Raw genomic sequence first — 22,490 nt, 5'->3', positions numbered from 1 at the left:
CTGAAGGCTGCTGGAAAGATTTTTTTTTTTTTGGTAGTATTATTCTATTGTATTGTCATAATCCAGAGGAAAAATTCAGTCAAAAATAGTGCCATGGAGTTTTACTTCTGTTTCAAGCACCTGTTAATTGGAAGAAAATCTGTAGCAACTGAGCCTTGCAGTTGGTTTGTGCAGGTGACTTTCTAGCTGTCTTTGGGATGGTCAGCTGTAAAGACTCTACTTGCCTCTTTATAAACTTTAGTCAATGAGAACAGAGGACTTTGGGGAACTTATTAACAATTCCAGGATAGAAGTGCATAAATGTTGACCAGGTACTTCTGGAAACTTCCAGGGGTGCTGACAGTTCCTGGGGTGGGTGTTCATTTCTATGAGATGCTCCACTTTTGTCTCTGCACTATTTGCCCTCTAAAAAAGCCCCTCTTCAGTAGATTATGTCAGTGTGTTGGCCAGGACTCAGTCTGGCCGTGTGTTCTTAACTACTAACAGTTCTCTGCAGGTTCTGGCTTATCAGTGTTTCAAATGGCAAAGGCAATTCAAAATGCTGCCCTGATATGAGTGAGATGAGTGGCAGCTTTTTTTTCCCCCTTTTTAAAAATTTATTTTAATCTCTTGCCTAGTGTTTACCTTCATAACAATTATACTTTTATTGTTGTTGAAAGTGAATGCCATTGCTTTGGCTGCAGCTAGGTGTCTAGAACAGATTTTTTGGTGTCAGGATTTTGATCACCCAGGTTCTGCACATTTAAATGCTCCTGTTGCTGAAATGTATTTGGGACAGAATTTTTTTCCCATTCCAGCTATGCAATGTGTTGCTGTGGCCTAATCTCACTACAGCTTGTGGCTATAACTGAAATTGCTTCCAATAACCAAGACACTGTGCTCTTAGCAAAGATTTTCTGTAACTGTCTTTTTATAAATTGTGTGATCTAGAACAGAGCATTACTGTCTTCCACTGTTGACAGAAGAGTCTAGTTTTCTCCTGGTGTTTATTTGCAGAACTTGTTTGGGGCAATATTAGTCTTTTGGTGTGTGCTCTGGGGCTCTGGATAACCCAAAAACTCTTCTGCAGACTGCAGGAGGATCAGCATTAACTGACTGCCAAGGTCCCCTGTCCCTTACAATGTGCAGTCTACTTGGTGATGTACAAGATGCTGATGTTTTCTGAATTTGCTGCTGTTTTATTGGTTAGCTTTCTGGAGTGCCTCTTTCTAAATCAAACAGTTCCATCGTGTCTGAAAATGAACAGAGTTTTCCTTACAGCTCTGCCCTCTGCCAGTACTTACAGAAATCTTGGGTTAGAGACTGGAACCTAGCAGAAGCAGGTAGTAAAGCAAGTGTGTGGGTAATTAGTCATGTCATTATGAACAATGTAACAGGCTCATCACCTCCAGAGACTGGTGCCTCTCTTCCCTGGAGCAGCTGAGGTGGCTCCCATGCCCCTGACACCGAGCCATGGGGCAGAGCTGTGGCTCCTCACTCAACCTCCAACTCCTTCTTAATGTGACCTGCCAAAACCACTGCTCAGATAAATACTTGTTTGTGAGAGAACCCCTCAGGGAATGAGGGAAAGCATTATCAACAAAAGAAATGCAGAGAATACTTAATAATTCTTAACTGTTTTTAAGACTTAATTTCTGTAATGGAATCATAAGGCTTTCTTGTCCAGTATTGATTTTTTATGATTTGAATCATATGAAATGCTTGCTAGCTAGGCTGCTGCTTCAGCCCTACCATATTAGAGCAGGTCACTAATGTGCTGTAGAAACCACTTTTTATCTTCACCATCTGGTGTTCTGTTTTTTTTCCTCTTGAAAAAGGAGATAAGACACACTGGCTGGAGGCTATTACTGTCCCTCCTTTCCACAGAGGTGAAACGTAACAGGAAATCTGGCATATGTTGACTCTGAATTCTGCACATTAATACAGATTTGAACACAGTTCCTGGCTAAGAGGTGGTCCCACTCCAGCTGCTAAGGAGGTAATGCACAGTAATGGAAGCAGAGCTGGAACATAAACTTCTGCAAAGTGCTCTGAAAAAGGGACGTTGCCTTTTGTAGTCTTGTTCTTTGGGAATAGGAAACTTTTGCTAATTGCTTATAGGACTTAACAAAAGGAGGATAGAAATGGATGAGAATGAGAAGCTTGATGAGACGTGGATAGGAAGAAAGAGAAGAAAATTTCCTGAGCCATCTTCAAGGTGAGCATTCAAGTGTGGGGAATAGGGTCAATATGATTTTGGCTCTTATTCTGTGGTTTTTCTTTTTTCTTTCTTTTCTTTTCTTTTCTTTTTTCTTTTTTTTTTTTCCTTTTTTTTTTTTTTTTTTTTTTTTTAAAAAAGAAAAAAAATTGGAATGGAGTCTGTTTGGCATTTCATATATAATGTTCACGTGCAAGGTTGTACCTAGCCTTTAACACCTAAGTTCCATGCTGTAATTGTTACCAGGATTTCTGAGAAGTGGGACAGAGATCTTCTGCTGAGATTTTGTTTAGTCAGTTCTTCAGCTCTGAGCAGACCTGTGCCTAGGTCTGCGCTATGTGGGCAAGTGCCTGGCCCCAGAAAGTGATTGAGGTAGGTAACAATGTGTCAGATCCGCTTGATAACAGGCTTCAGATAAATGTGATTTTGTACTACCGTCTACTTTTGAGGTTGACTTGCCATTGATTGCAAAGCTGCGTGTGCTCACTCCGGCCCCTTGGAGGTGGTGCGAGCCGCCAAGTTTCCGTATCACACACTGTGATACGGAAACGGGTGTGAAATGTTTTTTGCTTTTTACACTGTTTCAAAGAACAGCTACATGTGGCGCTCTACCGGTCTGTACTGTCAGGGTCTATTCGCAGAAGTTATTGCAGTTTTATCCGGGTTTTGCATTTGTTTCCTAAGGTGTGAATGATGTCGGACCTTCTGATGGGCTTTTCGGGCAGCGCAATTCGGACTTGTGCAGCTCGTGGGTGTCCCTAGCGTTCTCCACAGCCGCCCGTGCCGCAGGAGAGCCAAACCTTGGCCCCGGGGAGGAAACAAAGTCCTGGGCGAGCCCTCCCGTTCGCGGGCCGGGGGCAGGTGCGGGCGGGGCCGGACGGGTTAAGGCCGGCGGGGCGGGCGGGCGAGCCCGCTCTGGCGGCGGCGCTGGCGCTGCTCCGCTCCGCGCCGGGGCTGCCGGTGAGTGGGGCCCGGGCGGGCAGGCTCAGCCCCTGCCACCGAGCGCGGGGCCGGGGCGGCGGGGCGGGCGCGTCCCGGGGCGACGTCTCGGTGAAGGGGGCAGCGGTGGGAAGGAGTCCTGTTACTGCGGGCTGGACGAGCTCCGGGAGCAATGCGCCTTTACCCCAGGATTCGGGCTGGCAAAACTTCTTCAGTTCTGTAAAACTCTCTGCGGTGGTAGCGGAGCCCCGGGCAGTGCTGGTGAGCGGAGCGGGCAGAGCCCGGAGCGCCGCCCGAGCCTGGCGGGGCAGAGCCCGGAGCTGCCGCTCTGTCCCGGAGAGCCGTCGCGGTGTGTGCGGGCACGGAGACGCGCGTTCAGAAGCACACACGTGAGTTTGCAAGCACTCGAGACTCCGTTTGCACACCCCTGGGTGCGCGGGGGCCCTGCCCTGCTGAGGCGCGGGCAGCTCGTATGGACTGCGGGTGCCGGCAAAGGGTCTTGTGTTAAGCGATTTTTAATACGGTGTTATCTTAACCCATGCAATACACCGAAAAAATACACTACGTTATTTTCCATGATAGGTTCTTTCCCTTAAGGAAACAAAGTCGGAGCCGGGGGGGAGAGGGAGAGGAAGCAGTTTTGTACCCTTCTGTTTCCAGAGACTATGTACTTAGATCTGCTCTCCTAACTGTAATATGAGTCTAGAAAAAGAGATTTCTTGTTGCAGACTGGTAAGCTGCATTGCTGTAGCTTTGTTCTTTAAACTAGGCTGCATGTGTGGCTTCTTGCATATTCTTAAGGTCTTTGAAAAGGTGCAGTAGAAAGCACAACTCAAATCCAGTTATATGGTGAAAAATCTGATTTCACTAAGCTTATCTCTGTACTGAAAATCAAACTAAAAGCAAACAAATCAAACAGCCCCAAAACCCAAATCTGCATAATTAGTAAAGAAGCAAAAGTTCTTACCGCCATGCAAAGCTGAAAGATGTTATTTATCTTTTTTTTCAGAAGGTTAGGTGAAAGTTTCAGACAAGTTAGACTGGCTGTGTCCTTATCCTCCTGTGCTACACTGACCTTTTAGGAATGTCTTCCAGCACAGGTTTATGCTATCAGACAATGAAACAAAATCTCTGAAGTATATGATTTGATGCTCTAGAGAATGTATTTGTCTGGGATAGTAGAATTAAAGACTGACATACCTGAATTCTACTATTATGCCATTAGGCCAACTTCTATGTCTTGAGCAAAAAGGTCTTGGAGTGTGCTGTTTCTAACAGCTCCACTGACACATTTGCTTGTGAATCCAGTCTCTGAATCTCCTAACAGATCAGATGCAGTGAAGTGACTTGTTTTAATCAGCAGTGGTGTGATTTAGGTCCTCATCAGTATGTCCTGAAAATAAAGAGTAAAAGTTGAGTTGTTTGGGACTGTGCTAAAATAGTCTGTATCTGCATTCTGTAGGTTTTGTGAAAGAAAACTGATTTGTTGAATGGTAAAATGGAGCTGGTAGTGATCAGTGAGAGGACCTGGAAGTTCTGCAGAAATGGGAAACTTACTTTAGAAGCAGAACAGGTATTTTCTTCTAGGCATGTTTCACAATGTATAGGCTGTTTGAATGACTTTTAAATACTTTAAATGCTGTGTCTGTTTCCGCATTATAGGATGACCTGCCAGCTCCTTTCAGAACCACACTTAAAGGAGACTAAATGAAGGCTTTGCAGTAAAGTTTTTAGTTTGAACTCCATATATAGATCTAGTAAACCATAATTTCAGAAAGTCTTAAATTACCAAAGTCTGAAGTCTAAACTTGTGGTAACAAGTGAGTTACTTGCTATCTGTGCCTAACAAATTTCTGCAATGCATCAGAGCTTTCAGACAGTTTAGTGCATTAGAGCAGCTTTGTACTAAAGGGATTTCAGGAGCTGGAGCCTGAGATTTGGAATACCTAGGTGGAGGTGTCCCTGTATCTCTGTGTCACAGTTCAGCTGTCGGTGTCAGCCTGCAGCAGTTGGTAGAGGAGCAGCTCTGTCACTCACATGCACAGGGTGACTCTTGTGTGCCCTGACAGTGATTTTTAAACCTCTTATCAGACTGTGTGTACAGAGCACTGTGGTTCGTGGCTGGTGGTACTACTTCCTCTCTCTGCAACTTTAAATATTTAGTCTTGAGGGTCTGTATTTTTGGTAGGTTTAATACTTTTCTCGAGGCTTTCTATTTGTACCGTATTGCACTGGTATGCTATATGATACCTTTTATGCAGGATGTATGATAAATAAAAACCTTAAATGTTTCCACCACAGATACCTAAGTGTTGCCAAAGAATCATCTTCATTCCTTTTGCCCCACTCCCTTCCCAGTCCAAAAGATGACACCACAGAAATGGGCTATTACTGGAAATATCCAGAACCATGGTGGAAGTATGAGGGCTGCTGCACTTTCCATAAGTTAATATTATGTAAGTGAAACAGGCTTGGAGAGAAAATGGATGTGGCACTTTGCTCTCCTTAGTCTAAAAGGTATTGAAGACCAAGGTAGTGGGATAATGCTGCTTGGGAGTGATTGATTTGAGTTCAGCAAGTTATCTGAACTTGGAGATACTACAGTTAAAGAAAAAAATAGAGCCAAACAAAACCACAAATAGATTCCCTCACTAGTAAGCAAGTTCTCTGGCTGAAAAACTTATTCATTTGGCCTCATGGTTTTTTAGTTATAACTTTTTTAATTTGTAAAACTGCATTTAAATTTTTTTTTAAAAAAATACATTCTCAGGTCCTCGAAGTGTACTGTGTACCATGCTGTTTCAAGCACAGGCAGTGCCTGCACAATTTCTGTAATAAACAAAATGTAAAACAGTTGCATTTCTGAGATAATTTGTTTCTGTAAGACCTGGTAAATGAATGTTGGCTTCAATTATGTCCTCTAGTAGTACCAGATAAAAAAAAAGGCTTTAGTTGAGATATATTTGTATGCATAATGAGGTGCTTCCTTTCAGTTTGTTTCTCTAAATTGATTTTGGTTATAATATCAATAAACTACTAAATACAATTAAAAGTGAACCAGAGCACTTACCTCACAAAACTCTTCCTTACAGTTACATATTAACATTTTTGGCTTCGGCTGTGTTACACACCCCTTTCTGCACTGGTATTTCTTTTTAAGCTGAGGTAACCTGGATGGGTTTCTTGGGTTACTGTGCAATCATTGGGTTGTGTTTTCCTCCGTGGCCATCCATGCAGCAGGGTGTGGAGGGGAACAAGGAACCAATTCCCACTGTGAGCTGGTACTGCTGCTGCTGTAGCTCTGGCTGCCCAGCACCCTGCCTTCCTTCTGCCTGTGCCTTCCTCTGGGGAACAAGGTGAGCCAGAGCTTTTCAGGAGTGAGGAAAACAAAAGCAGCAGGGGTGGTTTATCTAGAAGAAGAGGACTGGACAGAGGGTGTCTGTGTCTGCCTGTGGCACAGGGTGCAGGCAGACAAATGCTGTGCTCTGGGGAGCCCTGTCAGGGGCTGCACTGGCTGCAAACCTCCAGGCACTCCTTTTGTGGTGCTCTGCAAGAGCTATCTGCTACTTGTAGGGTAGATTAAAAAAGCTGAAGGAATGTGTGCAAGTAGGCAATTGCTGCTGATATTTCTCTGCAGCGACAGTCTGAATGTGCAGAGAGTATTTCACAGTATGCCACTTGTGCCTGTGATCAGTCATTGTGATAAACTCAACTTTCTGCAGAGCAACTTTTGTAATAAGTTTCAAAATCTCTTAGAGATCTGTCTTTAATACCTGGTCTTGGCTAATGGAGAAGGGGAGCCAGGAGGCCAAGTGCTCAGGCAGAGCTGGCAGGCTGCCTGCTTGGCAGGCTGAGCCTGGGCACAGCTTGCTCCTCTGCTCCATCTCACAGCCCTGCCTGGACCGTTCTGGCTCTGGGATCTCTCCTGTTCCACAGGGCATCCTTCTGGGTGCTGAACTGCCCTGAAATTCTGCACAGAAATTCCTGTGCCAGCTCAGTAAACCTGGGTGCTCTGCCTGGGCACACACCCTCCCTCCCCCTGAGATGGCTTTCTGCCCTGCTAAAGGGCTTCACCACTTTTGTCCTCCTTGTAGGCTCAGTTTTGCTCTCAGGATCTTTCAGTCCATCTCTAAAGTTGGCTTGAATCCTGAATCTCACTGTAGCTTTCTGTGCCACCCCAGGTCTGTCTGCTCCCTCCCTCTTGCATTTATACAGAAACAGGGCAGAAGCCATCCAAGTCCCCCAAACTGATGCCAGCCCTTCAATACAGTTGTAGTCAATGTATTGAAACATCTTGGTTTTTAATGGACGGGGAAGAAAACCATGGGAGTGTGCCTTGAATTACATTATGGCTTGCAGGCTAAATTTTATAATGACTTTATCATTAAAATACTATTTGTTTTTTCCTTCATTAATGTTTGCATTAATAATGAGTAGCTCAACTTAGAGCTGATTTACAGGCCAGATTTAATTTTTAATCAAAATTACTTAAAGCTAATTTTAATCACAGTTTCAATCAGCAAAATCCTTGACTTTTATAGCTGATATTAAATTTAATTATAAATATACAGATTTTCAGTGAATTTATTGAAGCAAAAAAGATTCCAATTGAATAACAACCATTAAAGCATGCAAACTTGCAACTAGCCAAACCTTTTGTTGAAAACATTATTTAGGTGATGTTTTATTTCACTAACTCTTTATTCAGGTAGCTAGTGTAATCTATTCCTACACAGTCATGCAAATTCTTGACTTTTATTTAAAGAACAGTGAAGAACATATTCTGACTTGGTAGGAGTTATACTGTCTTAGAGGAATTTATAAGCAATTAAAATACATATATCTGTCATTAAGACAAATAATATTCAAGATACTGTATATTGGGAAGAAGTGTGCTTTTAAGTTTGAAAACAGTTTAGCTAAAATCCCAAATCCTTTGAGATTTTTTGGAACAGAGGATTTTTCCCATTCAAAAAAGAGAAAAAGATTGAATGTTTACTCAAGAGTGGTAGAGGAAAATGCAGAGCATAGTCCATCACTTTGTGATTTTGCGGCTACTATTGGTTGTAATGAGGGAAAGAACCTTTTAGACAAGGTTATGTTTTTGGCACTCGACAAGTTTTGATGTATTTGCCTGCAAGTGAAAGAGCAAGCTGTTAGCTCAGCTCACCTGTAGAATATGCAGTGTGTGAGAGCTGCTGGAGATCTGCATGGTGGGATAGGAAACACCAAGTGGTGTAGAACAGGTGAATAGAGATTGTCTGCTGTCCTTTCTCATTAAAAAACCCAAGAACTATCAAGCTTGGGAGAGCCAATTTCAAAGCAAAATAAGGGAATTCTTTAAGTGAGTAGCACAACAGGGGAGCTCTCTGCTACAGACTCTGGATGACTCTCTAGCCTTTTAAGTCTGGAATGATAAGTTTAGCTGTTTTTCTACTAACTTTGAACAGCATTTTGCCTGAATACTCAAATTCTTGTGTACTTAATAAACAGATCTGAAATATGTAATATTTAAGGATTATTTTTAATAAAGGGTTATATTTAGGGGTTATTTTTTTCTTCTTAAGTTTTACCCTGATTAAGATAATCATCTCTGATTTGGCTGCAGAAGAGAAGACCTTGGAGAAGAAAGTCCTGCTGGGACATGTCACATGCCAGGAACTATGGAATATTCTCTCCCTGTGCCTGCTGTGGACTGGGGCAGGACCACTGAGGATTCAGCTGCATAGCTCTGTCTCAGCTGTACAGCTCCCCTGAGACCAGGCTCATTCTGCCAGGAGGACTTCAGAAAAAGGTGTGAAGAAAACCTTGCACTGTCTGCAAGGCCCCTGCTGTTGTGAGTGCTCTTTGCACACAGGCTGCAGACAGCCAAGTGCTGCATCGCCACTTCCAAGGACTGGGATGTAAACTTGCTCCAGTTCAGCTTCTGCTTTGGTGCAGATTCCATTTGGAAATCTCCAGAGTCTGCCCTGTGGCTCTGAGACCTCAGCTGGATGCTATTCTGCTCCTTCTCACCTTACCTCAATTCCTCAAGACATCTCTTTCAAAGTCATTTGTCGTTTGAGCTCTGCTGGGTGACAGTAAGTGTTTGTAGTGTAATTATTTCAGTGGAGAATTATGGATGTGTGAATGTTTTTTTCCTTTGGTTACTTCTTCAAATAAGGATGGGACCTCATTATGCTGAAGTATTTAGAATAAATTCAGAGTTGATATTTTGGATTTCTTTAAGCTTTTAAACAGATGAGAGGCAAAAAGCATCTATAGATTTCTTTACTCTCCTGTCACTGCAAGCAAGAGATTCATCTGCTGAGATGATTACACAGTAAGATACAACATGTTCAGAAAACCTTCCCTGTAATTTTCACAGTTTTGGCTTTTTTTTTTTTTTCTTTTCCCTGCCATTCTTGCCCAAAATGCTGCTTCTATTTGCAGACATTTGGTCTGTTCTACAAAAGCCTAATGTCAAGCTCAGTAAGTCCTTTCCTGCCTTGATGTGTTAGAGCAGAGCCTTCTCTGCTGGCAGGGTTCCCAGCCCTGGGCTACTCGAGTAGCTGCTGTCTGCAGCAGCAGTCCCTCCTCAGGGACTTCTGGTCGCTCACAGACTGAATTTGATTTTTGAGTGGCTCCTAGGTGAGAATGGGGAAGGTGCTGACTGCCCAGCTCCCCCCTTGTTCCCGTGAACAGAGAGCAGTGGGCGTTGAATTCCTGTTGACTCATTGCAGTGGATCTGCAGTGCTGAGGCTTTTTATTTTTGGATGGAGGGATGCTCTGTAATATTTCAGCACAAGGGATGATTTACTTGTTTCCTTCCACTTTTTGTCCTTAAGTAGCTGTTCTTAGTTTTGACTATGTGTTTAAATTTGATGCTTAAAGTAATACAGACTTTTGTAAAGAAAGTGGCTGGCCAGGTTCTTGAGGGTAATGAAATGGACAACAATGTCAAGTGGCCTGCTTTCATGTTGACTACTAGGTGAGAATTAGGAAAAACCAAAGAAAAAATGCTAAGGAGCTAGTTCAGAAAAATGGAATATTAAAAAAATATAAACTTCCTGAAAATATAATTATGGAATAGTGTAATTTGACTTAAAATTACTGTAAATATTGCATGAAATAACACAGGTAGCGTAACATAAATGACAAAAGATGGACTTTTTTAGTCCAAAGCTTGGAAGGAATCTTTAATACAACAGTGGTGCCTTAACCAGCCTGCTGGGGATTGTTTAATTTGCTTCCCAGTCCCTGGGGAAATGAGATTTAACTGTGAAATAACCACAGAGTAATAACAGACTAAGTGAGCCTGATGTTTATCTGTTAACAATTTTAGCTGCAGAGGTGGAAAGCCTACACTTTTTAAAATCTTTCTGCCTGTAACCACCTCTTCTAGGTTTTTTGTGTGATTAGGATCTTGTGCCATGGATGTATTCCTGCCTTTTGCTAAAACTGTACAAAATCTCTTAATGAACTGCTAAAACCCTTCTTCAGATACTGACAGTGAATGTGAGGGCTGGTGATGATCAGACACAAACTCTCCCTTCTGAGCTGTGAGACCCTGCAAGGTCTCACCCATGAGTAATTGCAGTCAGATCTCCTGTGTAAATTAGTGCAGGTTCATAAAAAGGCAGTGAAATTGCCAAAGCAACTGACATTGACCTCTCCAGAGCAGCAGAAATGTGATGGAATCTGGAACTTGCACTCCCTCTCCACATCAGGATTAATAGCCCTGTGTCCAAAATAGTGCTGGGTGGGTATGAGAAATAAACCCCAGCACAGTGCTGCTTCTGGGGCTTGCTTTAGCCTGTGATTGGGTAGGGAACTGGATTTTGGTTTTAAAGATAACTGGGCTGTGTGGTGCTTGAGAGCCCAATAAAATAATTCCTGGCTTTAGAATAGTCAAATATCTAGAAAATATTTTTCCCTTTTCAGCACATTGACTTAAGTCCTCTCGTAGTAAATAACAGATATGCACTCAGAATATATATGCCTCTAGTACCTTATATACATACATTTTTTACATTTATTAAAATGTAATTAATTTTTTTTCTGTAATGTGCCTTTTATTGCTTAGTCAGTAAAGTGGAAGAGTTATGATTTATGCTTCCCTATCCCAACTGGCTATACTGAGGAATGGAAATAATGATGGGGCTGTGGCTCAAACATGGGATTTCACAGCAAGAATGGCTTGGCTGTTGCTCAGATTTTCTCCATGACCTCCAAAAGTAATTTTTTTAACTTCCACTTTGTTGCTTGTGCAAAAGAACTGTGCTGGAATTTTTAAAGTAGGAAAATATTTTTAAATTCCTGATTCAGCCAAGCATCATGCACTATGGACCTCCAGAGTATCTTCTGTGTCAACCCTGTACAGTTTGGATTTTTACTTAAGGCCTCCAAGTACACACCCTCTGGTGTCCCTGTCACAACCCCTTGGCCCCAAAAGGGAAGCTATAGCGATTGAAGCAAGGACTATTGGCTGATGGTTAATCTTCCTCCTTTTTCCCTTCCACCCTCCCTAGGATGCAGGGTCTTTAATCCAGGATGAACGAATGCTACTATGACAAGCGCATGGACTTTTTCTACAACAGGACAAAGACGGACACGGCGGATGAGTGGACAGGACCGCAGCTCATCGGCGTTCTGTGCTTTGGCACCTTCTTCTGCCTCTTCATCTTTATCTCTAATTCCTTGGTCATAGCAGCTGTGGTGAGGAACAAGAGGTTCCATTTTCCCTTTTACTATCTTCTGGCCAACCTCGCGGCTGCAGACTTTTTTGCTGGGATCGCCTACGTGTTCCTGATGTTCAACACGGGCCCGGTGTCGAAGACGCTGACGGTCAACCGCTGGTTCCTGCGCCAGGGTCTGCTGGACACCAGCCTGACGGCGTCCCTGGTGAACCTGCTGGTCATCGCCGTGGAGCGCCACATGTCCATCATGCGCATGAAGATCCACAGCAACCTCACCAAGAAGAGAGTCACCTTCCTAATCATATCCATCTGGGCCATTGCCATTTTCATGGGTGCTGTTCCAACCCTGGGGTGGAACTGCCTCTGTGACATTACTGTCTGCTCGTCCCTGGCACCCATTTACAGCAGGAGTTACCTGGTGTTCTGGAGTGTCTTAAACCTGGTTGTCTTCTTCATTATGGTGGTGGTTTACATAAGAATCTACATGTACGTCCAGAGGAAAACCAACGTCTTGTCCTCACACACGAGCGGGTCCATCAGCCGGAGGAGAACCCCTGTGAAGCTTATGAAGACTGTCATGACTGTCTTAGGTAAGAGACTACAAACCACGGTGGGCAAGGCTGGCAGTGGCAGTGGATTGGTTTGTGTTGGTTTGGTTTAGTTTTTATATGAAAAAAAACCAACAAAAAGCTCCACAAAAATTGCTCAGCCCTCCTAACACAGAGAAACCTCACTGAACTTTCAAGTGCTGGAGGCATCTAGACTTCTGTGAGCTTTAGACACTGAAAGAGCTGTTGCACCATACAGAAACATGAGACAGAGCACTGGTCAACACATAGAAAAAAGTGTAGGCACATTGTTACAAAACAAAAATTTTGAAGGTAAAGGGTTTTGGCTGTTTTTTTTTCTTTTTTTTAGCAGAAAGATACAAAATCACTTTGGAGAAAGGTTTGTGAAGGTTTATAATTACTTAGTAGAACATTTTCAAAATAATGTTTTATATTATTTGCACAAGGCCACAAGCACTAATGCTGGATGTCAATAGTTTTCTTTGCACATCTTCTTCTTGGCTGTTTCCTGGGCATAGAAACTTCTTCCCCCGGAAATGCCCCTTCCCTGGGGAAAGGAGAGAATGGCTGGTGGGTCTGTGACTTTGATAGAGGTTTGCTTTTCAAGGGAAGGATCCACCTTCATTATGTGGATATTGCATGGTGCAAAATACTTTTAGATAATGATGGTACAGTCTAGCCTTAGATCTCTAAATCATAACACGAGATTTGCCCTGGGTTCTAGCCTAAAGGCACAGTTAATACTTGAGCAGCTCAGATCACTTCATCAGGGAATTATGATGTAGTGCACATTAAATTAGAGATGAACAGATCAGGTGACTGATACTTGGAACAAATATCAGCTGTAGCAGTCAATTTTTTCCAGAATTGCTTGAATCTGAGCAAGATGTGTCCTGGAAACCAAATATCATGTCAGCAGGGCTCCAGGTGGAACTGGGGATATACTGAGACATTTGTGAAGCTGGTCTCAGGTGGTGGTGGACTCTAAACCCATAAATGTGGCTTTACTGCTCTAACAGCTGTTCTGAGGTTGGATGAGCCAGTGCAGCAGAGCTGCAGCTGTTGGGAAAGCTGGTGGTCATGTGTACCTGGGCCACAGGTGTGCCATTCTGCATGGTAGTATTAGAGAGCTCTGGGAGAAAAGTGTAATTTTTCATGGCAGTAGGACTTGCCAGGGTAGGAGGTTCGAGTTGAGGACCCTTTCTTCCCCTTGCAGTTTTTGGATGCTGTTTGCACAGTCTGGTACCTGATTTTATTGTTTTTTTCTGAAATAATAGTGCTGTGCTGCATAACACCTTGGTCTACCAAATGATGTCTTAAAGAGCTTCAGAAGCTGAAATCCATTAAACTCCACAGTGCCTGACTTTGTAAAACAAAGTGGACTGGTAGTTCAAGCATGTACAAGGTTCTCACTTATACTTCTGTGTCTTCTGGAGTTGGCTTATCCACTGCCAAAGCCTTTTCCTTCTAAATCATCCCCCAACTGTTCTTTAGGAGTCAATTTGGTGGTTGTTCCTGTCCCTCTGCCCTTGACTTGCAGGAGCAAGATTTGATCTTTTGCCCCACCTAAGCTCCCATGCAGTGAAACCTAAACCATCTACCTGGAAGAGAAAATCCCTGCAGAAAAACTCTGAATTGCTCCAAATGCAATCCTGCAGTAATGCATAGGGATGAGTAGGCTGTAGTTAACTGCTGCATTGGAAAGAGACAGAAAACAGAGCACCTTTACCAAGCAGTTCTCTGAGCATTTCTGTTGAAGCAGAACTGCACCCTGCAGCCAGTGTGGGAGTTGGAGGGATAGGGATGGTGGCAGCCATTCCTTCATCCCTCAAGGTCCTTTAGCCTGTGGCAAGCCTTCAGTGTTCTCTGTGACTGTGCTGCTGTGTGGAAATAAAACCCACTTAAAATCTCATTTTGAACTTGGTATTTCTTTTCCTAGGGAGTGGGGCCTCAGGACTATGGGTTGATTTGAAGTTCAGCATTAGCTTCCCCTTACTCACAGCATATGGCTTTTCAGCCATGAAATTGAACTATAATTCAGGCAGAACATTTAATGTTATTGTGTGCTAGACTAGGCAAATTTAACTTAGCCTGAGTGCTGCTTTAGAGATCCTAATTTTGTACATTTACTTTGTCAGCCAGAAACAAAGCTCAAAGAGAGCCTGCTTCCAAAGAAGTTAAATTAGTGCTGGTGTTGCTGGGTGTACAGTCTACTTCAAGATCATGGGTCAGAGGAAATGTATCTTGGAATGTTCCTTCATATCAGTTCCCCAAGTTTTGACTCTGAGGGGCTTTTTATAATAATTTATTTCCGAGAATGAGAACTTATTTTTTTAAACAGTTTGAAATGCGCTCTCCTGGCCAAGTCATTCAAGCGCTGTGTGCAAAATGCATTAAAAACCAAACAGCATGTTTTCTGGACTTTCCAATTAGCAGGAGTCACCAAGGGACCAAAGTGATTCTTCCAAAATTCTGCTTATAACCACTCATGCAAGAGCCTAGAGCTATGTGCAGCATGTGGGTTTTGCCCAAAGCAGTTATTTTAAATGTTTTTTTCTGGAACATCTGAAAAGGCTTTGGAGTACACACCTGATACCATCTTAACTAAAAGCCCATTCCAAGATGCTGTGCTGGATAATGCCTAATAATCCCCAACATTCTTGTGCATGTGCTCTATGGCTTTCATGGGAGATTCAGGACCAAATCCCTCTCCTCTGTTGAAGGAGGCTGTGTAGCTGGGTACTGCTGGCATGCTGCTCCTCCCAGCTTCCTCCTGCTCCCTCCTTGGGAAGGCTGGGCTGTGGCTGGCTGCCCTTCCAGCAAAACATCCTTGTCCTCTCTGGGTGCTCCCCTCCTGTGGCCCTATGGCTGAGAGTTGGGGGAATTGAGATTTTAGTGTCATTTCATGGGTTCCTGGTGACCACAGCTTGTGGTGGCTTTTTTGCACCATCACTTAGGCTTGGAGGATCCATTCCAGAGGCTGGGAGTCAAGTCTCTGTCATCTGCATGCTCCTGCCATAACACCTAAAATAGTCCATCATGGCATAGGAGTAAGGCTTTCCCCTTGGCATGCTGAACCACAAGGTTATCTAGTTGTAAATGGAAGATGTGAAACCAGGAAAAAAGGGGCTAAAATCCTCTTGGTCTGACCTGGTGGCATAATCCCAGCTCAGCCTGTGATTGTAGCTTTGAAGAAGAGTGGCTGCAGGTGTGTGGGTATGTGATTTTCAGGTGGTTGTGCATGTGGCAGCTCCTCTGAACCTGGTAGTGAGATTCCTGCTGAAATAGCAGCTTTGGAGGGGATGATTTTCAGTTTCAGTGAATTTATAGTTTAATTGGTAACTTGCTGTTTTAACTTGGTCGCACATGTGGCATTGACATCTGGAACCTACTGCACTTTTTTTTCCTCTCAGTGTTGGCATGCTTGGGGACAGCCTTGATGTGCAGGAGTTTATGAAATGATGCTGTTGAAGCATCAGTAGTGCTCCCAGATCCACAGGAATTAATTTTTAAACAGAGATGATGTAATCTACAAGAAATTCCATGGTTAAATCTAATGGAAAATCCTCAAACTAACCTTGAGGCATTGTGATCTCCCATAATCTGGTGAAGAGACTCCGAGTTGTCCTAATCTATGTGGCAGTCAGGCTGTATTTCATATCACTTTTGTGAATTTTAATGAGTCCCAGAAGTTAAATTATTTTTGGAGTGTGTCACTTTGTCAGGGAGGGGAGCTCCTATGGGATAAATATTCTGCAAACAAGAAAATTGCAGAAGGGCTGAGACTAAGATATATTTTTATACTTAACCATGGCTCCCTCTGAAAGCTTGGTGGTAAAAATAACAAAATCTGAGCAAGGCTGCGAGTCTGAGACGTGCCTCACTTTCATCTCTGTGGTGCTAAGAGCAAAATGTGTTTTTGATGGGGTCAAGGCAGCAGCCCCAAGAAAGCATTATCCAGGAACTTGGACACTGCATTGCCCTGTCCTTGTTTTCAGTCATGGGAAATGTGGGGAGACATGCCTGCAGGTGCCTTTTATCTTCCCTTACTTTTGAAACCTTTTAGGGTTTTGCTTGTATAGATAGACAGGGATACATCCTATGAGTTTGTGACTGCTCCTGTCTGCAATCTTGAGTTGTGTTTGAAGGAGGGATTTCTGTGTCTTTTGTTAGATGTGCCTTTTGGGGTCTCTTTCCTCTCCTGCTGACTTCTATAAAAGCATGGTTGCACCTTGCACTCTTTATGATACAAGTGGTCAAAATACTTTCAGTGTCTGTTCTGAGAAAGGTTTGTTACCATCTCAGTTTCTGCATGCAGCTGGTGGATTGGCAGCTTTGCCAGTGACCCTTGTAAGTGAAAGCTCTGTGTGTGAGCTCTTGCTGAGACACTTAAGCAGGCACAGTATTGTCTGGGTGGTTGGGTTACAGCCCTTGTTAAAACTGATGGGATTTGCTGGTGAAGCCCAGGACAGCAATTCTGTGCAGTGTTTTGTCCATTGTAAATGATAAGAGAGAGCTGGTGCCCTACTCACAACTGCTAACTCAGCATGCAGGAGCCAAACCAGTGTGTAGTACAGAGACTGACCAGGGAAAACAAGTGTTGTGGTAGCAGCATGCAGCTCCCAGTGCCAGTGGGCAATGGAGGAATGTTACTGATGCTAACCAGTATCTCAAAACTAACACCATGAAATTAGCACTTAGCATCACAAAAATCTTGGTACAGCAGAGTAGAAAGTTCAGTTTCTGAAGAGATGGTCTCTTGCCTTTCTATGCAGTATTGCTCAGAACAGAGTAAATCAGCTGAATTTTGTCTGTAGTCCAGGAGCAAAATGTTGCAGCAAGATCCTCAATACCTTGTCCTGGATACATTTTTCAGCAATTCTAGTGCTTGCTAAATCACACAAATCCCTGAACATACCATCATGGCCTGTCTGCCATCTGGGCAATGCCCACTGCAGTCCTCAGTGGGGAGAAGTGTCAGTGCTGCTGACCCCAGCCCGTGTGTGCAGCACTGCTGGTGGGTGCCTGCCTGCTGCTGGGCACTGCCTCTGGCACTGCCTCTGGCTCCTGCTGCTGCTGTGAGCCAGGCTCCCTCCAGCTGCTGCCTTCCACAGCTTGGAGATTGGAACATCAACAGCTTTGAAAAGATGAGGTGGACTTGCTTGTTCTACCAAAACTGTTGAACAGATATCCACATCCCCAGAGAGCTCTTAGGCATGTAGATGCTATTATTTCTTGAATTTTTTTTCTTTTTAAGCTCCAAAATGGGGAAACTCTGCTGTGATAAGTGGTTGGAATTTCCTTGGTACATTGTTCAAACTGTGACTGCTGGGCAGAGTTGTAATTTTCTATTTCTGTATGTCAGACAGCAATTGTGGCTTGTGCTAAGTTAGTATTATCATGCACATGGCTACTCCTTCCCTGGGCTCTGGGCAAGGGATCACGGGGGACCAAGGGGCAGATGGGGCAGTGCAGGGCCCCTCTCCAGCTTGTGGCTGAGGCTGCATTTGGTAGCAATGTTACCCCTGCTCACCCTCACTTATGGTGGGGGTGTGCAGGAACATGGGAAGGTGCAAATGCAATATTGAACTGCCTTCTAAGCTGTGGTTTTAATGCTCTCTTTGTGCTGTGCTCAGTCTAAGATCTCTTCTACCTCATTCTCCCTTTAATTTTTTTTTTGCCTCTCTCGCAGTGTTTTCTCTTCCCCCATCACTAAGCACTTCCTCATACTTTTTCTGTTTTGCTTTTGGTTTTTTTTTTTCCCCACCCCTTCATTTCTTTGCTCTGACGGCTACATCCTTCCCTTCGCCTTCACCAATTCATCTATTTGTTCCTCCTCTCTTTTCCTGTGTAACTAAATTTCTTTCCTGCAGGTGAATTACTGTGTCTCAGCATGCAGAGCCTGGGAGGGAGCAGTGGAAGGAGGTGGGCTCAGCTCTGACAGGGAGCCCGCAGTGCTTGTGTGTTGTAGGGAGTGGCACATCCCACACCAGCTGTGGGTTTCCCTCCCAGGACATGTGTAACTTATGTGACATCTGTCTTATTAATTGGCACTGCAGAGTCAGCTGTGGGGTGGCAGACTTGTCTCTTTAGTTCATACTATGGTGGAAGTGAATCACCTGGTATCTTCTCCTCCAGTAGATGAAGGAGATGAACACAGGAAATGTGTTCCAGTGCCAGTTCTCTGCTTTTAAATGCTCCAGAGCTCTTGTTTATTTATCAGCATGGATAAATCATTGTTGTGATGACCTTTTCCCATGTGTGTTTGAGTTGATGCTGTCAGCAGCTCAGATTCTTGCTCCTTGCAGTCTTCTGAGAGCTGCCCTGCCTCCTGCTCGGGGCTTGGCAGAGAAGCTGTAGCAGATACAATCTTGCTACTGTCATTAGAATTTTGTCCTCTCCTGCTTTTCTCATTTTTGTGTAGAATTTTGACAAACTCAATAATCTTGTAAGATATTAAAGACTCCAAAACCTTAGAAGTTTGAAGTCAGATTTGGTTTTCTTTTTATTGTCTCCTATATTTCTAGGTGCCTTTGTTGTCTGCTGGACCCCTGGCCTGGTTGTCTTATTGCTTGACGGACTGAACTGTACTGACTGTGGGATTCAGCATGTTAAAAGGTGGTTTCTTCTCCTGGCCCTGCTGAACTCTGTCATGAATCCAATAATTTATTCATACAAAGATGATGAGATGTGGGCTACCATGAAAAGGATGATTTGCTGCTCCTCTGAGGATAGGAGCCAGGAGCGACGCTCATCCCGGATCCCCTCCACAGTGCTCTGCCGGAGCACGGATATCTCGGGCCACTACATTGAAGATGGCATTATTCAAGGGACAATTTGTGGAAAAGGAGATCTTGGTGACAAAGGAAACTCCTGAGCTATGCAAGGGACTGACTTGGCTGGAAAAGGAGAGGGGGAAGGGAGAGGTTTTGTAAGAGGAGATCGACTGGCAAAGCTAGTAAACAATATATCCACTTTGTTCCAGAGCCTCAACTCCAGTGTTAACAAAAGTTCTTATAAATAATTGCCTGATGGAAAAACACTTTGTAAGGAAGAAAACTTTCTGTACTGCCATCCTTTTTGTCTTTCAAGTACATGAAATTGTTTTTTCATGTGAATGGAATAAATACCTCTCAGAGACTTCTTGTGCATGGAAACAAAGTGTAAGCAATGTAAAGAGACCCTCCTTAAGCTCCTACAGAGAGAAGAAACCTGCCTGACTGTGCAGGTTTGGGATTCATTGAGTATTTATGCTTTGAATAGTTTCTGTGCATCTTGAGGAGGATTGCAGGCTTGGTTGGACAGAATTGTGACCTGTTTTCTTGGTTTGTGAATTTCATGAAATAGTTCATGCTTACCTCTTCTCTTCCTCCTCCGTATCTTGCTTTCAAAATAAGTAGTTTGATAGTTTATTAAAGCTATGCCAGAAATCTGGCTGTGATGGGAGAGCCAGACCAGGCATCAATGTGTGTGAGTGTCTGACCATGGACTGTCAGGATCTGAGAGTACAGAAAGCACAAAAGCCATTATTTCTTCCACAGTGGGGTGAGTGCTGCAGGCAAAGACAGTGCACTCTCTGCTGCTGTTTGTAGGCAGGCATTGAGGGTGGATTAACAGAAAAGCAGTGAGGCTGTGCTCATTATGCTCATTTTTTACTTCCCCAGACAACATCAAATGGGTGTGCTCACTCCTCTTTATCTGCTGTGCCAGAGGGAAATGAGATCCAAACCTCTGGTTTACAAGGGAACTTTTAAGGGAAGTTTAAATACCCATATGTCCACACTCAATCGAGCTATTTAAAATAGAAATTAATTTACAGGCAAAAAAAGCATTAAATCAATTTAAGCCCCCTACCATGGTACAGTATGCATTGATTGTCAGGCCTTGTCTGGACCACATTTAACCTCTGATTTGCAAACAGATCTTACTGGAACAGGTACTTGAGGAAGGGGCCGTGAAGCAGCGAGCCATGGAGGGCTTTCAGCATTGTGACTGATCAAATCTACTGCTGAGGCAGCCACAACCCAAACAGCTGGAGTTTGACTCGTGGACTATGCTCTAACAGAGGGTCCAGCAATACAGAGCTCTATGGTAAACTTCTTCTATTGCAACTTTCAAATTGAAAACTGGATTGTAGTTTCTCAGTACTCTAAAAGGCTCATGCTGGTTCATTCTGGTTTCAACAGCAGTGAACTCCCTGTTGCCATTTTACATCAAGAGGAGTTTCCTGTGTTGTCTCCTAGAGAAAGTCTGATCCCCAGTATCAAGGCAGGTCACCACAACCAGAGGTCACTTTGGAAAGTTTTGGAAGTTTTGGCCACTTGGAATTATCAGAGAACAACATGAAGAACCAACACCAAGGACATATTTTATGAAGCTGAAAGATAAAGTTGAGATGCAGTTTGGACAAATTCTTCCTTTGGTGCCACTTCCACATGGATATCTGGACTGTGTTGGTCAAAACAGAGCCAGGCCTTGGCTCAAAGGCTGAGCAGGGGATTTGCAGAATGCACTGGGGGACTTCACAGCAGCCCTTAGCATGTCTTGCAAACACAGTAAGGCCCTGTTCAGAGACATCTCCCATAACATGCTCATCCCATCCCATCTTGTAGGGATGTGGCCCAGTATTTGAGGTAGATGCTGTATTTGAGCAACGCTAAAAATGTTTACACATTTTTTGCTATTATAATGCAATTTTTTTGTGCAAATACTACTTCACTGCTTTGGTGTTCTGAAAAGCATGTAAAGTGGTGCTTTGTAGAGGCGGTGGTGTGGTGGGTTGAGCCTGGCTGGAGACCAGGTGCCTACCAAAGCTGCTCCATCACTCCTCTCCTCAGCTGGACAGGGGAGAGAAAATTAAACAAAAGGCTCATGGGTCAAGAAAAGGACAGGGAGAGATTCATCACCAATTATAGACTTGACTTGGAGAAAAATTAAGTTATTACCATACACATCAGGGTAGGATAATGGGAAATAAACCCAGATCCTAATGCTTTCCTCCCATCCTCTGTTTTTCTTGGGCTTAGCTTCACTCCAGATTTTCTCTATCTCCATTTCACAGTGGTGCAGGGGGACAGGGAACGGTGTTGGTTCATCAGTTGTTGCCACTCTTTCCTCCTCATCGTGAGGTTTCCTCAAACTCTTCCCCTCTCCTTTCTGGGGTCCCTCTCACAGGAGACAGTTCTCAATTTTCTCCAGAAGGATGGGTCCCCCATGGAGTCACTACCCAGCAAACCTGCTCCAGCTTGGGCTTTCCACGTGCTCACAGCCTCCTTTGGGCATTCCCCTTCTCCCACACGGGATTCTCCACAGGCTGCAGGTAGACCTTTGCTCCACCATGGGCCTCCATGGGCTGCAGGGGAAGCTCAGCTCTGGTGCCTGGGGCACCTCCTGCCCACCTTGGTGTTGGCACAGTTGTTTCTCTCACAAACCCTCACTCTCCTTTTCAGCTGCAGTTGCACGGGTCTTTTTCATCCATCTTAGGTACATTATTCCAGATCTGCTGCCACTGCTGCTGATGGACTCAGCTTTGGACAGGGGTGGGTCTGTCTTGGAGCCAGCTGGCATTGGCTCTGTCACACATAGGGAAGTTTCTGCTGTCCTCTCACCAAAGCCACCCCTGTTTCCCTGCTCCAGGCTGCTACAGAAACCTTGCCCTGCAAAGCCACCTCAGGTGGCCTTGCCAAGGCCCAGCATGCAGGCACCCCTGTCCCTACATCCCTGCAGCTACTGCAGTGCACAGTTGGTCTGAGCTAGGCTGAAGCTCTGTATGCAAACCTAATAGAAAATAAAATGGTACTTCAAAATGAAAGTCTTGTTTTGTCTCCTGTTTGAATGGTGATTGAACAACCATGGGGAAATGTTGTTCCATGTTACTGTGGCTCCAGGGTGGGGTGGGGGTTGTTTTAATAAAACTTTCCTATTTACTAGCAGTACTGGCCAGAGTATTGCTTGGTTGAATCAGGCCCTGAAGAGAGCTTGGATGAAGATCTTGAGCATCTGTAGCAGGGGAAAAAACATTAGGTCTCTCCTGCAGAGCTTGGGATTTAGGATGCAAAACAAGTACCTGTGGATGATATTTCCAGGTAAGCAGGACAAGGTGACTTC

General features: G+C 44.0%; 1 protein-coding gene across 4 annotated transcripts; it reads left to right on the top strand.

The window, feature by feature from the left end:
- Positions 1–3,065: 3,065 nt before the first annotated feature.
- Positions 3,066–22,194, top strand: LPAR3 (lysophosphatidic acid receptor 3). Of its 4 annotated transcripts, XR_007778180.1 has the most exons (5): positions 3,208–3,525; positions 8,745–9,216; positions 11,647–12,404; positions 18,911–20,474; positions 20,570–22,194. XR_007778180.1 is itself a non-coding variant. In XM_050977683.1 (4 exons), exons 3-4 carry the CDS (start codon positions 11,669–11,671, stop codon positions 19,258–19,260), a joined length of 1,086 nt encoding a protein of 361 aa, XP_050833640.1. In that variant the 5' UTR covers positions 3,066–3,157; positions 8,745–9,216; positions 11,647–11,668; the 3' UTR covers positions 19,261–22,194. The 4 variants fall into 4 exon arrangements, 3 of the variants coding, with proteins under 3 accessions (XP_050833640.1, XP_050833641.1, XP_050833639.1); XM_050977683.1 differs by lacking the exon at positions 3,208–3,525 and adding an exon at positions 3,066–3,157 and having other exon boundaries at positions 18,911–22,194; XM_050977684.1 differs by having other exon boundaries at positions 8,745–8,930; positions 18,911–22,194.
- Positions 22,195–22,490: the final 296 nt, after the last annotated feature.

Source organism: Serinus canaria, chromosome 8 (assembly GCF_022539315.1).
Source record: "Serinus canaria isolate serCan28SL12 chromosome 8, serCan2020, whole genome shotgun sequence".
Lineage (NCBI taxonomy): Eukaryota > Metazoa > Chordata > Aves > Passeriformes > Fringillidae > Serinus > Serinus canaria.
This window is presented reverse-complemented; position numbering and strand designations above follow the sequence as displayed.